General features: G+C 38.8%; 1 protein-coding gene across 1 annotated transcript in view; it reads left to right on the top strand.

Annotated features, from left to right (window-relative positions):
- The first annotated feature begins 2,405 nt into the window (after positions 1-2,405).
- The window catches only part of LOC138373252 (uncharacterized), a 50,827-nt gene continuing 37,241 nt past the window's right edge, over positions 2,406-15,991 (top strand). The window contains exons 1-2 of the mRNA XM_069339293.1: positions 2,406-2,424; positions 8,328-8,440. Coding sequence (XP_069195394.1) covers positions 2,406-2,424; positions 8,328-8,440 — 132 coding nt within the window. The remainder of the gene's footprint in view (positions 2,425-8,327; positions 8,441-15,991) is intronic.

Genomic DNA, 15,991 nt, shown 5'->3' with positions numbered 1-15,991 from the left:
TGTGCAGTGACTTAATGTCTAACATATTCAGAGATTTGAGTAGGGGTACCGAGTGATGTCTGGGGCCAGAGTTGGATATTGTCCTAATAGCAGCTTTGTGTTGAGTAATTAGAGGACGTAAATGATTTTGGGTAGTAGAACCCCAAGCACAAATACCATAGTTGAGATATGAATAGACGAGGGAGTAATAGAGAGTCACCAGGGCAGGGCGGGGTACATAATATCTGATCTTAGAAAGAATGCCAACAGTTTTTGAAACTTTTTTTTATATATTTAGTATGTGGCCCTGGAAATTCAGTTTGTGGTCAATGAGAATGACAAGGAATTTGCCATCTAATTTGTGACAAATTTGGATATTGTTTATTTTGAGATTTATTTGATTAGAGGATTTATTGCCAAACAGAATATAGAAAGTTTTGTCAATGTTAAGGGTGAGTTTGTTGGCAGTTAGCCAAAGATGGACTTTATTTAGCTCAGTATTTACTGTGGCATTTAGAGCAAGGGGGTCAGGACTGGAGTAAATGAAGGTTGTGTCGTCAGCAAATAGAATTGATTTGAGGTGTTGGGAGGCATTTGGAAGGTCATTAATGTAGATGAGAAAGAGGAGAGGGCCAAGTATGCTGCCCTGAGGAACACCAATGTTGATGGGTAGGGTGGGAGAAATTGTATTATTCACAGAAACATACTGGAGCCTGTCAGTAAGGTAGGATTTGAGGTATTGCAGGGAGTGTCCTCTGACTCCATAATGATGTAGTTTAAGAAGAAGGTTTTGGTGGTTGACAGTGTCAAAAGCTTTACGCAGGTCCACAAATAACCCAACAGGGAACTCATTTTTATCAAGAGCTGTATGAATCGAGTTAAGCATACTAATAAGTGCTTCGTTAGTGCTTTTTTGGAGTCTGAAGCCATATTGGCAAGGGCTAAGTATATTGTGTTTGGCTAGATAAGAGTAAAGCTGCTTATAGATTAGTTTTTCAAAATTTTTTGACAAGTTTGGCAGGATTGATATAGGTCTGTAGTTGTTAACATCTGTGAGATCACCACATTTGTGGACAGGCGCCACTCTCGCTTTTTTTAGAATATCTGGAAAGGTTTGGAGTTCAAGTGACTTGTTGAAGAGCAAAGCAATAGCAGGGGCTAAAGATCTGGAGGCTTTTTTGTATATTAAAGTTGGTATCTCCTCAAGGGCACTAGACTTGGTTTTAAGGGAAAGGATTATCATATTGACGTCAGTGGAATTAATAGGCTTTAGGTACAGAGACTGTGGATAGTTACCTGTAAAATAGTCCTTAATGTCAGTACTGGAAGATGGAATATCATTTGCAAGGGATGACCCAATGGAAGAGAAGTTCTAATTACTTTTAAGCATGTTAGTTCTTGGTGGTAGTAAAGAGCAGTACCACCACCTCTCTGAAATTGACGACAGTTGTGAATTGCCGAGTAGTTAGGCATGTTAAAGAGTTGAGTAGTATCCTCTTTCAACCACGTTTCAGTAAGTATAATAAAAGAGAATTTGTTGTCAATAGTTTCAATCAAGGTACTAACATCATCGAAGTGTTTACATATGGATCTAACGTTCAAGTTAATTACAGAGATATTGTGATTATGTGTTAATACATTGTTTACATCATGTGCTGTAAAATATCTGCAATTTTGATCATTAAAGTGATGATTGCCATAGATAGTGGATAAGAGGTTTAGTTTTGGGTCTATACTTGTCTGCATAAGAAGGCTGGTTGTAGGAAAACAAAGTAAGAATGGCAATTACAAAACAATTTTTTTTTATAAAAGGGGGAAAATTAAAATATAAACAAGACCTATACAAGACAAACACAAAATGAACAAAAAAAAGAAAAATGAGGTAGATTGCTTACAAGTACTCTCAGGTACACTGTAAGTAATAATTTGCATTTTGAGACACAGGCAAAGCCAGGGGTACAATGGCATAAACATAGGCAAGTTTAATCTAATGATTATTAACTATAAATAGTTTAGTTATGATTCTATAATTAATAAGAACTAAAGAAAATATTAATGCACTCAATTAATTAAGTCCAATATATGACTAATATACAGTAAATTAAAATTTACTTTAAAAAAGTGTAACAAAGAGACTTAGGATACGTAGCCCGCACTAGGTGACAAGGGGGTTAATTATGTTGACTCAATGAGAGGGATAATAAGGTGAGACAAACCACATTGGGAGAAGAAAGTGTTGAGGTTATCCTCATTAGCAATTGTAAACATTTTACCTTCTGAGGTCTTTCTCACTTTAATCACGCCATCTCTAACGAAGCACTGATGAATCGCAGCTGGGTTTTGATTACGGATTTGCCGCAGGCGGTGGAGGAGTTGCTGTCTTTTTCTAGTCAAGCACTCGTTGATGTAGATTCCCTTTCGTTGGGATGCAGCTGTCCAGACAAGGTGCGATTTTATGGACTGGGAAGCTAGCTTGAGGCGAATTTTTCGCTGGTTTAGACGTGATAGATTCTTTTTGCCTACTCTGTAGGCAGCAATAATGTCGGTTTTATTTAGAGTGACACGCAATTCGTCTTTTATGAGAGCCTGAACTATTTCAATACACTTTTCACCTTCACGTTCCACAGGAATATTTTGGGACGACACAATAACAGAGTCAAGCAGCTTTTGCTGGTCCTGTTCATCCTGGGAGATGGAATGTTGGGCAGATGACACATTTGCAGATGACACTAAGATCTATGATAAAGAAGGAAGTGAAAGTGATATTGAGACCTTACAAAGAGATCTACATGAACTCCACCAATGGTCAGATGACTGGCAAATGCTCTTTAATGTCGATAAATGCAAGACCTTGCCTGTAGGGCATAACATTCCACGTCACAACTACCAAATTGCCCACACTACCTTACAACAGATAGATGAAGAATGCGACATTGGAATCAGAATCCATCATTCACTAAAAGTTGCACAACAAGTGGGAGCGGCAGTAAAAAAAGCGAACCAAACCTTGGGAATAATCAAGCGTGCCTTTACCTTCAAGGAAACTAAAGTAGTCCTTCAATTGTATAAGTCTCTGGTGCGCCCCCACCTGGATTATTGCATACAGGCATTGAGACCTTATCTTCAGAAAGACATAGCTGCTCTGGAGAAGATGCAACACCGGGCAACAAAAATCATACCAGAGCTTAGTCATCTTTCGTATCAGGAAGGGTTGAGGGCCACTGGCCAAACAACACTGCAAACCAGGCATGACAGGGCGGAGCTCATCGAAACACTTAAAATACTCAACAATTTGGACGATGTCGATCCGGACACTTTCTTCAAAAGGTCAAATGTAACACGAACGAGGAACAACGGGTTCAAGCTCAACAAGCCACAATGTAGGACAGAAAACAGGAGATGCTTTTTCACCCGTATAGTTGTAAACCCGTGGAACAGCCTACCCGCCAAAGAGTAGGTAAGGTAAACGCTAAAATTCTACTGGGTTTTAAAATACAGATAGAAAAGATCATCCAGGCAAATGGGTAGGACCTTTGACAAGCCGCCAACTTCCTGTCCTCGTTGAAGCCACCAATATTAGTGTCTCTCAAGTAAAGTGTCTCAAGTATTAGTGTCTCTCTTCTGAAAACTGATGAAGCCATTAAAAAACAGGAGGAAGCCCTCAACAAAATGACTGCATGTATCAGTACATTTTCAGCCCAGCGTTCTGTCTCCCAGGATGAACAAGACCAGCAAAAGCTGCTAGACTCTGTTATAGTGTCGTCCCAAGATTTACCTGTGGAACATGATGGTGAAAACTGTGTCGAAATAGCTCTGGATCTCATAAAAGACAAATTGCAGCTCATTCTAAACAAATCTGACGTTATTGCTGCCTACAGAGTAGGCAAAAAGAATCCATCAAGTCAAAACCAACGGAAAATTCGCCTGAAGCTGTCTTCCCAGTTCACGAAATCCAATCTAGTCCGGACAGCTGTAGCCCAACGGACGGGATTATACATCAACGAGTGCTTGACTAGGAACAGACAGCACCTCCTCTACCGCCTGCGTCAAATCCGTCAAAAAAACCCAGATGCGATTCATCAGTGCTTCGTTAGAGATGGACTGATAAAGGTGAGAAAAACCGCAGAGGGCAAAATGTTCACTATTACTAAAGAAGAGAACCTCAACGCTTTCCTCTCCCAATGTGGTCTGTCTCAGCTCATTATCACTCCCAGTGAATTAACTTAATTAACCCCCTGTCAACTAGTGGGGCTAGGTTTCCTAAGTCTCATTGTTTCATTTTCTGACTTAATTTTTAACTTACTCTTAACTAGTCATTTACTGAAATTTTTTAATTGAGTGCATAAATAGTTCTTCAGGTCTTATTAATTATACAGTCATAACTGAACTATTTATAGTTAATAATCATTAGCTTAAATTTGCCTATGCTTATTATTCAACTTTTCTTTGATTCCATTTATTACCTAGGTTGCCTAGCTTCGCCATGCTCCCTTACTCCATTGTACCCCTGGCTTTGCCTGTATCTCAAATTGCAAATTGTTACTTACAGTGTACCTGAGAGTACTTGTAAGCAATCTACCTCATTTTTCATTTTTGCTCAATTTGTTTTTGTATTGCTTAGTCTTGTTTATATTTTTGTTTTGTATTTCTTTATCTTGTGTTTTGTATAGTCCATGTTTATATGTTTTTTCGTTAATCTCATTTATTACCTAGGTTGCCTAGCCTAGCCATACTCCCTTACTCCATTGTACCCCTGTAAGCCCCTTTTGAGTTTGCTTTGTTCTGTATTGTGTACATCTTTTTCCCTATTTTATAGCTTATTTCTACCTTGTTATTTGCCTTTCTTCCCTTTTTTCCTGCAATCAGCTTTTTTTATGCAGACAAGTATAGACCCTGAACTTAACCTCTTATCCACTATCTATGACAATTATCACTTTAATGATCTAAATTGCAGATATTTTGCAGCACATGATGTAAACAATGTATTAACTCATAATCACAATATCTCTGTAATCAATTTGAACGTTAGATCCCTAGGTAAACACTTCGATGATGTTAGTGCCTTGATTGAAGCTATTGACAACAAATTCTCTTTTATTATACTTACTGAAACATGGTTGAAAGAGGATACTACTCAGCTCTTTAACATGCCTAACTACTCAGCAATTCACAACTGTCGTCAAATTCAGAGAGGTGGTGGCACTGCTCTTTACTACCACCAAGAACTAACATGCTTAAAAGAAATTAGAACCAGAGACTGCTATGGGGAGTATATCTTCGCCAGCTTCAGAGTCAAGGGTGCCGAGTCTGTCCTGACTGTGGGTGCAGTTTATAGAATTCCTAACACTGATGTGTCCGAATTCAACTCAAACCTTAGAAATCTAATACTTGATAACAGACTGAACAAAAACCACCTAATTATCGCACGGGACTTTAATATTGACCTCTGCGAGCCTGAACACCCCACTGCTGTTAGCTTCCTCAACTGTATGAATTCCTGCTTCCTCATACCCTTAATCACTAGACCTACTAGAATCACTGATAGCACTGCCACGACGCTCGATCACCTCTGGACAAACATAACCTCTCCGCTTACTTCAGGTATAATCACCGATAGCACTACAGATCATTACCCCACATTTCTCTTAACTAACATTAGCAAACCACCTCTTGAGTCAAGAGTGATACGTTTTAGACTACACAATGAAACTGCTATAGACAATTTTATAACTGCTGCTGATAATGTCAACTGGGAGTCCGAGTTAGGTAACATAGTGGACATCAACCTTGCAGTACAATCTTTTCTTCAAAAAACTCTTAGCCTTTATAATACCCACTGTCCTATGCTTACAAAACAAGTCACAACCAAAAGGCTTAACAATCCCTGGCTTACAAAGGGAATACTTAAATCTATTAATAAAAAACATGACCTTGAGAAGAAGTATAGGTTAGGAATTGTCTCCAAAGAATTCTCAAAGAATTACTCATTATTGCTGTCTAAGATAATTAGACGAGCCAAAACTAAATACTACGAAGATAAATTTACCCAAATAAAGAGCAACATTAAACAAACTTGGAGAACAATTTCTCAAATATTGGGATCAAAGAAGTCTTTAAATAACAAACCGACTCTCCTGTCTAATAACGATGGTCAGCTTTCAGCCTCTGATTCTGCTACTGAGTTCAATAGGTTCTTCTCTTCCATTGGTTCATCCCTTGCAAATGATATTCCATCTTCCAGTACAGACATTAATGACTATCTTTCAGGTAACTATCCACAGTCTCTGTACCTAAAGCCTATTAATTCCACTGACGTCAATGAGATAATCCTTTCCCTTAAAACCAAGTCTGGTGCCCTTGAGGAGATACCAACTTTAATTTACAAAAAAGCCTCCAGATCTTTAGCCCCTGCTATTGCTTTGCTCTTCAACAAGTCACTTGAACTCCAAACCTTCCCAGATATTCTAAAAAAAGCGAGAGTAACGCCTGTCCACAAATGTGGTAATCTCACAGATGTTAACAACTACAGACCTATATCTATCCTGCCAAACTTGTCAAAAATTTTTGAAAAACTAATCTATAAGCAGCTTTACTCATATCTAGCCAAACTCAATATACTTAGCCCTTGCCAATATGGCTTCAGACCCAAAAAAAGCACTAACGATGCACTTATTAGTATGCTTAACTCGATTCGTACAGCTCTTGATAAAAATGAGTTCTCTGTTGGGTTGTTTGTGGACCTGCGTAAAGCTTTTGACACTGTCAACCACCAAAACCTTCTTCTTAAATTACATCATTATGGAGTCAGAGGACACTCCCTACAATACCTCAAATCCTACCTTACTGACAGGCTCCAATATGTTTCTGTGAATAACACAATTTCTCCCACCCTACCCATCAACAATGGTGTTCCCCAGGGCAGCATACTTGGCCCTCTCCTCTTTCTCATCTACATTAATGACCTTCCAAATGCCTCCCAACACCTCAAACCAATTCTATTTGCTGACGACACAACCTTCATTTACTCCAGTCCTGATCCCCTTGCTCTAAATGCCACAGTAAATACTGAGCTAAATAAAGTCCATCTGTGGCTAACTGCCAACAAACTCACCCTTAACATTGACAAAACCTTTTATATTCTGTTTGGCAATAAATCCTCTAATCAAATAAATCTCAAAATAAACAATACCCAAATTTGTAACAAATTAGATGGCAAATTCCTTGGCATTCTCATTGATCACAAGCTTAATTTCCAGGGACACATTCTAAACATATCAAAAAAAGTTTCAAAAACTGTGGGCATTCTTTCTAAGATCAGATATTATGTACCACGCCCTGCCCTGGTGACTCTCTATTACTCCCTTATCTATCCATATCTAAACTATGGTATTTGTGCTTGGGGCTCTACTACCCAAAATCACTTACGTCCTCTAATTACTCAACACAAAGCTGCTATTAGGACAATATCCAATTCTGGCCCCAGACATCACTCGGTACCCCTACTTAAATCTCTGAATATGTTAGACATTAAGTCACTGCACATTCTCTCATGTGTATTATACATATATAAAACGCTAAACTATAATGCCAATCCTGATCTCAAAAGCTTCATAGAAGGTTGTATCAGAACCCATGAGCATCACACCAGAAATAAATACAGTTTTGATATTCCTAGAGTACGACTTAATCAAACTAGAAATGCTCTACAAATCAAGGGGCCCAGAATGTGGAATGACCTTCCCAACCATGTTAAAGACTGTACCTCTCTCAACCAGTTTAAGTTAAAATCGAAGCTATACCTAATAAATTCCCTGTAACCTACCTTACCCTTCTATTGTCAACCAATGTCTGTTTTTTTTCTTTAAAGAGCGCTGTTTGTCGACATAATTGTATTTGTGCTGCTTTTTCATCTATGTTTTCATTTCTTGTTTTCATTCTACTCATTATGCTCAATTAGTATTAAGCTTGTCATTTAAGTTTATCATGCCCGAAACGCTTTGCGTAATAGTGGCTTTAGGCATTGTATGTACTAGCTATACCTATAAGTTAAACAATCCTTGTAAATATTTATTGTATGTATGTACCTTACCTAAATAAAATTGTATTGTATTGTATTGTATTGTTGTATAAATTAAACGTCGGCAAAGATCAGTAACCAAAGAAAATGGGAAGAGCACCGTGGCGGGTAAGCGAGCGAGCGAGTGACGTCATCACAACAAAGGTTGCTATAGACGTCTCCACGACTCGTGAAGTTCGCCTGTCTTAAAGACCTGTGTCCACAATACCCGCCAAATTGTCCCTCCCACAGTACTCTCAGGACACTTATGGCAGTGTAAGTGTGTGGTGAGGCCACACCACTGAAGACATTGAGGATATACCACGAGGGAGAGACAAAACTGTTGAAGGAAGGAGTCACTGGCTCCACCTGACCACCTTGTTCCTCGCACTCTCATCATCCTCCGTAAGTACTTGAGTGCATTACCTGCTTGATACCTGGTTGATGGGGTTCTGGGAGTTCTTCTACTTCCCAAGCCCGGCCCGAGTCTAGGCTCGAATTGTGAGAGTTTGGTCCACCAGGCTGTTGCTTTGAGCGGCCCGCAGGGCCACATACCCACCACAGCCTGGCTGATCCGGAACTTCTCTTAGAAAACAGTCCAATTTTCTCTTGAAGATGTCCACGGTTGTTCCGGCAATATTTCTTATAGTCACTGGGAGAACGTTGAACAACCGTGGACCTCTGATGTTTATACAGCGAAGAGTTAGGGGTGACATGATAGAGGTTTACAAGTGGATGAATGGACACAACAAAGGGGATATTAATAGGGTATTGAAGATGTCCACGGTTGTTCCGGCAATATTTCTTATAGTCACTGGGAGAACGTTGAACAACCGTGGACCTCTGATGTTTATACAGCGAAGAGTTAGGGGTGACATGATAGAGGTTTACAAGTGGATGAATGGACACAACAAAGGGGATATTAATAGGGTATTAAACATGATACTGATAGTATCATGATAATGATAGTATAGATACTGATAGTTACTGATAGTCGTGTATCAGCACAAGACAGAACACAAAACAATGGGCATAAATTGGATAAATTTAGATTTAGGAAAGACTTGGGTAAATACTGGTTCGGTAACAGGGGTGTTGATTGTTGATTTGTGGAACCAATTACCACGTAACGTGGTGGAGGTGGGGTCCCTCGATTGTTTCAAGCGTGGGTTGGACATGTAAATGAGTGGGATTGGGTGGTTATAGATAGGAGTTGCCTCGTATGGGCCAATAGGCCGTCTGCAGTTGCCTTTGTTCTTATGTTCTTATGTTCTCTGATTGTGCGTATGGCACCTCTGCTCTTCACTGGTTCAATCCTGCATTTTCTTCCATATCATTCACTCCAGTACGTTGTTATTTTACTGTGTAGATTTGGGACCTGGCCCTCCAGTATTTTCCATGTGTATATTATTTGGTATCTCTCTCGTCTCCTTTCTAGAGGGTACATTCGGAGAGCTTTGAGACGATCCGAATAATTTAGGTGTTTTATTTCAACGATGTGTGCCGTATATGTTCTCTGTATTCCCTCTATTTCAGCAATCTCTCCTGCTCTGAAGGGAGGAAGTGAGTACTGAGCTTTCTGCTCCACCATTGTCTGCTCCAACATTGTCTTACACCCCCAACATACAATTGTTAATAATAAAAATAATAAAAATTTATTTAGGAAAAGTACATACATAGTTGCAGAGTTACAGTACAAACATTCTGTTTGATTTAAAGATAGAGGTAGTACATACAATACCTAAAGCCACTAGTACGCATAGCGTTTTGGGCAAGGTGAGGTGGGGAAAAAAAAACACTTAGACTAAAACTTAATAGTAATTAAGCTTAAAGTATAATTGCATTGAAAGAAAAAAAGAAAAATAATAAAAGATGAAAAAAGGGGGGGAACATGGTAGAAAATAGCCAATATACAAGTTGGTCAACAAACAGCATTTTTTTTTCTTCAACAAAAATGTTGGGGTATGGAAATAGGACTATGGAATTGTCAGAGGTGTGGACGTTGGCCAGTGGAATTGTTGGGGTAAATTATATGCCTGGCATTGTTGGGGTGTGGACATTGGCCTATCGAATAATGATAACTTTTATAATAATAATAAGAAATTTCACTGGGACTGTGTAGTGTTGCAAACCCATGACCAAGGCATTGCCAGCTGCATACTCTACTACTGTACCACCACTGACTTTCTTACAATCGGATTTCTACTGATATCACAGGAAGTCTGTGATATCCTGATACTGTATCACAGTCCTGAAGCCAGTCCAAGTTTTATGTAAGACCCCAAGCACTCAGGTGAAGGATAAAGTACTGTAGTTCAATATTGTATGCACAACTTCAGATACACAGAAAATCACACTAAGGTGATATACATCAATGAACAATCCACTGAGGCTGTGAGGTGATGCAAACATTGCAGGTTTGCATCATCTCACAGCCCGAGTGAATTTTCTCATTGATGTATATCACTTTAGTGTGATTTTCTGTGTAAATAATAATAATAATAATATTATTTATTCAAAAGATTGTGTGTACAAAGAACATAAGAATATTGTTCAATTGAAGGAACAGAAGTTACACATACTAATGAAGCCACTATTACGCAAAGCATTTCGGGCAAAATTAATAATAATATAGAATTTTTCTAATTAAAGTTGTGACAGGATAAAGCACTTAATACTATTAGAGAAGTAAGCTAACAAAATGAGAATGTTCAAGGAAAATAAAAAATTAATATAAAGAAGGTGATACTTAAGGATGACAAGCATAGACTATTACATTATGGAGTCAGTAGTTCTAGCAACAGTACAGTAGTTTATTTACATTAATTATAGAATGGAAATACAAGGTGTAATTTAGAAAAGCAAGTGAACTATTCCTCATAACATTTTCTTGGAACATATCAGAACATAGAGTAACATACTATAATTTAAGGTTAATTTGGCCAACAGTTTCAAATAACCAAGATCATAAAGGACACGAGTAAACACTTTATCAAAGAAATGCATGAAATTAGGTGACATTAAATGTAGAAATTAAATGTGTGTAGTCACTTAAATGAACTATATGGGGCATAGCCGATTCATTCCAGTGTGGAATTCATTCCATCCGTTCGGCCCCAGCAACTCCCTCCCCCCTCCCCCCCCAAAAAAAAATACAATCACATTAATGCATATGCCAATCCACATTTGCCTTATGAAAAATTAAAATAACAAAGAATTTGTATTGCAATGAAATAAATTGATATTGTACATTACAGTACTGTACTTACCCTACCAGTTGAGTTTTGTAGTGCAAACTTTGTTAGTCTTAATATCCTGAGAGTGCCACACATATGAATATAAATTGTTTAAAGAACAGTAACTTTTCTAACAAATGTACATTATACACTACAGTCTGTACATAAAGTACAGACCACTAGAATCACACTACTGCAGTACACTTATATTATATAAACTACACTTTGTACATTTAATGTCATTAGAACTGTGCTGTACAGCTCAATTGGTACTCCCAGGTAAGTTATGGCTAGTGCTGAGTGCTGGTCCAGTTGCCTGGGCATCCTCAGAAGGTGTGTCCTTGCTAGTGCTGGGTGCTGGTCCAGTTGCCTGGGTATCCTCAGAAGGTGTGTCCTTGCTAGTGCTGGGTGCTGGTCCAGTTGCCTGGGCATCCTCGGAAGGTGAGTCCTTGCTAGTGCTGGGTGCTGGTCCAGTTGCCTGGACATCCTTGGAAGGTGAGTCCTTGCTAGTGCTGGGTGCTGGTCCTGTTGCCTGGGCATCCTTGGAAGGTGAGTCCTTGCTAGTGCTGGTCCTGTAGGCCTACTGTGAAACCGTACCAAAAACTTTTGAATCTTAGTTTGTTTCTTTGTTGTGAGCTTCATTATAATATCTTTCATGTCCTTTAGGTGCTGGTAATAATCTGTCAGTTCTTCATTATCAGTTACAGCATCCAAATCAAGCAGATCATTAACCTTTTGCAATGATGCAGTATATGGAATAGATAACACACTGTCATCTTCCTCTTCCACATCCTCATCATTATTACCAATAACACACTGGATAATCTCATTATCAGTTAATTCACCATAACCTGGATCATCACCATCATTATTTAACCACGCATTCACATCAGAAAGTTGCAAATCTTCCTCACCTGCATCTCTGAATGTCTCAAAAATCGCATTAACAAAGCACTCAAAATCATAGTCATCTTCGTTTTCATTCTAACCAGGTACCAGACTCAGAATTTTATTCCATGCATTCTTTAATGTGGTGACCTTCAACTCGCTCCATTCTTTGGCCTAGTTGTAAATTGCGTATTTAATTGAATATTTCTTGAAGTTTTCTAGTGTTCTACTAGCCTTCGTATCCTTAGTAGGCATCTCGTCTTCCTCAGAGAGCAGAACTTCCATAATATCTGAATTCGTAGCTCTTTTATAAAGCCTTTGAGAGCATAGATAACCCCTAATCCATGAGTTGTATTACAGATGTAGTGTTTGGTGGTAAAGCCATACATGTTATTTTGCCATCAGGCGATGTTAATTTAGCAATGGGGTGAGCTGGGGCATTATCAGTCAACAACATTGCCTTTACCTCAGCAGGATGAATTCTACACATATTGATCTGCTGCTTTTTTACTTCTTTACTAAAGTGATTCTGGAACCAATCCTCAAATATAATCTGTGTGAACCAGGCATTTTTTGTGTTGTAGTAGATGACAGGTAATCTGTTCATGCAGTTTTTCAATGCTCTGAGGTTGGCAGATTTCCCAACAATTGCGCACTTTGTTCGGTGACTGCCATCTGCGTTACAGCACAATAATGCTGAAATTCTTTCCTTCTTTACCTTGCAACCAGGAATACTCTTCTCAAGCCTGAAGGATAGTGTTTCTTTGAAGGCATTTCCAGTTAAAGCCTGTTTTATCTGCATTGTACACTTAAAACCAGCTTAGATTATTAGATATCATGTGCTGAGAAAGTTTATGCTTATATGCATTAGCCACTTCCAACATCTGCACTTAATGCCTCGTCACAAATTTTCTTGTTAATGATGTCATACCTCTTTAAATCGACATACCCATTCAATGCTAGCCTTGAAATTGTCTATGTTTAACTTTACAGCAAGTCTTTCAGCTGCATTTCTAATAGAATCAACTGAAACAGCAATTCCTTTCGCATCATGCTGTGTAAACCATTTAAATACAGACGAGTCCAGACCCGTATACTTAGCAGGCCTCAATTTTTCCTGTTGCCTATTACATCAGTTTGAGCAAAGAATTTCTTAATATTATCCTTCTGCTTTTTTTTTATCACAAACTGTAGCTTTACCAATGTTGAATTCTTGGGTGAGTTGAGTGACAGAGTATCCACGCTCTACTTTCTCTATCAAGTCAACTTTCTAATCAATTGACAAATATTTTCTCTTTTGTTTTATACCTTCAATACCATGAATGCTGGTCTGAGACATCTTGACAGATTAAATGAGTTCAAACAGTAAAAATTGTTAAATTTATCACAAAATCCTTCGCGCGCGAGTCCGATGTTTTTACCCCAGGAAGAGGAGAAGCACATGGTGCCAGCCATCTCATCCAGGCCCAACGCGTTGACATGACCTGTGCTTATTTTATAGGCATATTCAAAATTTAATGTACATATTGACTGTTACAAGTTATTTTATTTAAAGTATTATTATTGTTATATTGTTAGTTTGAAGTTTTATGCATTTTATACAGTACAGTTCTGTATTAACCCTTAAGCTGTGCATGGCATACATATACGACAGGACCCGATGGCAAAGTTCAATTTCTCAAATTTGCTCTAATGCTTTCCAATTTTTTGTGCATACTAGCAAATCCTGCAACTTTGTCGAAATGATCACAAACGTAACTTGTAAAGTAAGAAAACAAAAAATAATTATAAAATTGAATATGAATACTTCAGATTTTGAGATTAGCTGCAAAAATATAAACTATCACCAATTGTTCATTTGATGTTATTATGCTCTCAGAATAATATATGATCTTCATTTTCATAGATTTAGAATATATGTTTTCAGTTTAGTTTACTGTAAAAAAAATTGTCAGTGTGGCATCTGAATTATGCCCGAAATTTAGAAAAAAAAAAATTGATATCTCCAAACGTTTAGGGTTTGTGAAAAATCCATTCTAATAGGATTGTATAACAGACAGCTGTGCACATTATTTGTAAAAATGATGAGAATAGGTGAGAAACTGGATTTATTGAAGCTGACTCAAAGTTGAAACTCTAGTTTTAGAGATAATTGAAGTTGAAGTTATCGTCAATGAATAAGGTAGTTCTAATTCATTAATTTACTTATACAGTATGTTTTAATAAATATTGTTTGCATTCGCACTCAAATATGTGAAAGTTGTAGGTCAGTATGTGTTGGAATGATGTCAAGAAAAAATAACCCCCCAAAAAACAAAATATAGGGGTAATTATAATGATTTAGGGGATAAAAATGTATACTTTATAAAAGTGATAAAGCTCTAATCTGGTCCCTAATCATCAAAACCGCCTAAAGAGACAAAGAAAATAGAATTTGAAATCTCTGAAAAACTCAGTAAAAAAAATTCAAAGTCCTAAGTTCTGCCAGTTGTGACTGATTTATTTGGTGACCAATTTCATTCTATCTTGACATTGTTAGGGATGGGTATGCACTCTCCAGGATGTAGAGGTTACAACAAAATGAGATAATAAACAAAGGAGACAAAACCCTCAGTTCCAGTTAATAGGAGTTGTTCTCCTTATCAATAAAATGTTCTTTTTAAAAAAAAAATTGTCTAAAGTACATTTCTGAAAACATTGGGGTGAAACTTTCTTGATGCTTAAGCCGATAAGTTGGAGATTTGTTCAACATTTAGTATTAATTTTCACATAATTCAAATATTTTTTTGCCCAGCCCCAGCTTTTACAGCCCAGGCTGTAGCAGCTTAAGGGTTAATGCACGTGGTTTGTATTACGTAGGCTGTTAGAGAGGGAGGGGAGGCAGCCGAGAACCCGCCCATACCCCCTTCCCCATTCCTGCCCACCCTCCTTACGCCTGCTCATCCTCCTTACTCCTGCCCACCCTCTTTATTCCTGCCCATCCTCCTTACTCCTGGCTACCCTCTTTACTCCTGCCCACCCTCCTTTCTCCTGCCCACCCTCCTTACTCCTGCCCCACCCTCCTTACTCCTGCCCACCCTCCTTACTCCTGCCCCACCCTCCTTACTCCTGCCCACCCTCCTTATTCCTGCCCACCCTCCTTTCTCCTGCCCACCCTCCTTACTCCTGCCCCACCCTCCTTACTCCTGCCCACCCTCCTTACTCCTGCCCCACCCTCCTTACTCCTGCCCCACCCTCCTTACTCCTGCCCCACCCTCCTTACTCCTGCCCCACCCTCCTTACTCCTGCCCCACCCTCCTTACTCCTGCCCACCCTCCTTACTCCTGCCCCACCCTCCTTACTCCTGCCCCACCCTCCTTACTCCTGCCCCACCCTCCTTACTCCTGCCCCACCCTCCTTACTCCTGCCCCACCCTCCTTACTCCTGCCCCACCCTCCTTACTCCTGCCCCACCCTCCTTACTCCTGCCCCACCCTCCTTACTCCTGCCCACCCTCCTTACTCCTGCCCACCCTCCTTCTGCTCTAAGCACAATACCTAAAAAATAAAAAAAAATTTGGGTAAATATGTTCTATGTTTTGCTGGGAAAATTTTAGTCATACTTTATATTAGTCAATGTCATTATTGTCAATGTCAATATCAATGAATTAGTCAACCTTAAATTTGTTTTATTTTCCCCTAACAGGTAATACTGCTTCCATCTGTGCTCAGCTTCCCAGGACGATAGCAAACACAACTTCTGCCCATTAATGATGGTAAGGACAATTTTATTCTTACTGTACTACCAGTGTGTGTGTTTATCATGTTGATGTCAATAACTAGAGATGGTGAGTG

The sequence above is a fragment of the Procambarus clarkii genome, chromosome 41, assembly GCF_040958095.1.
Source record: "Procambarus clarkii isolate CNS0578487 chromosome 41, FALCON_Pclarkii_2.0, whole genome shotgun sequence".
Lineage (NCBI taxonomy): Eukaryota > Metazoa > Arthropoda > Malacostraca > Decapoda > Cambaridae > Procambarus > Procambarus clarkii.
This window is presented reverse-complemented; position numbering and strand designations above follow the sequence as displayed.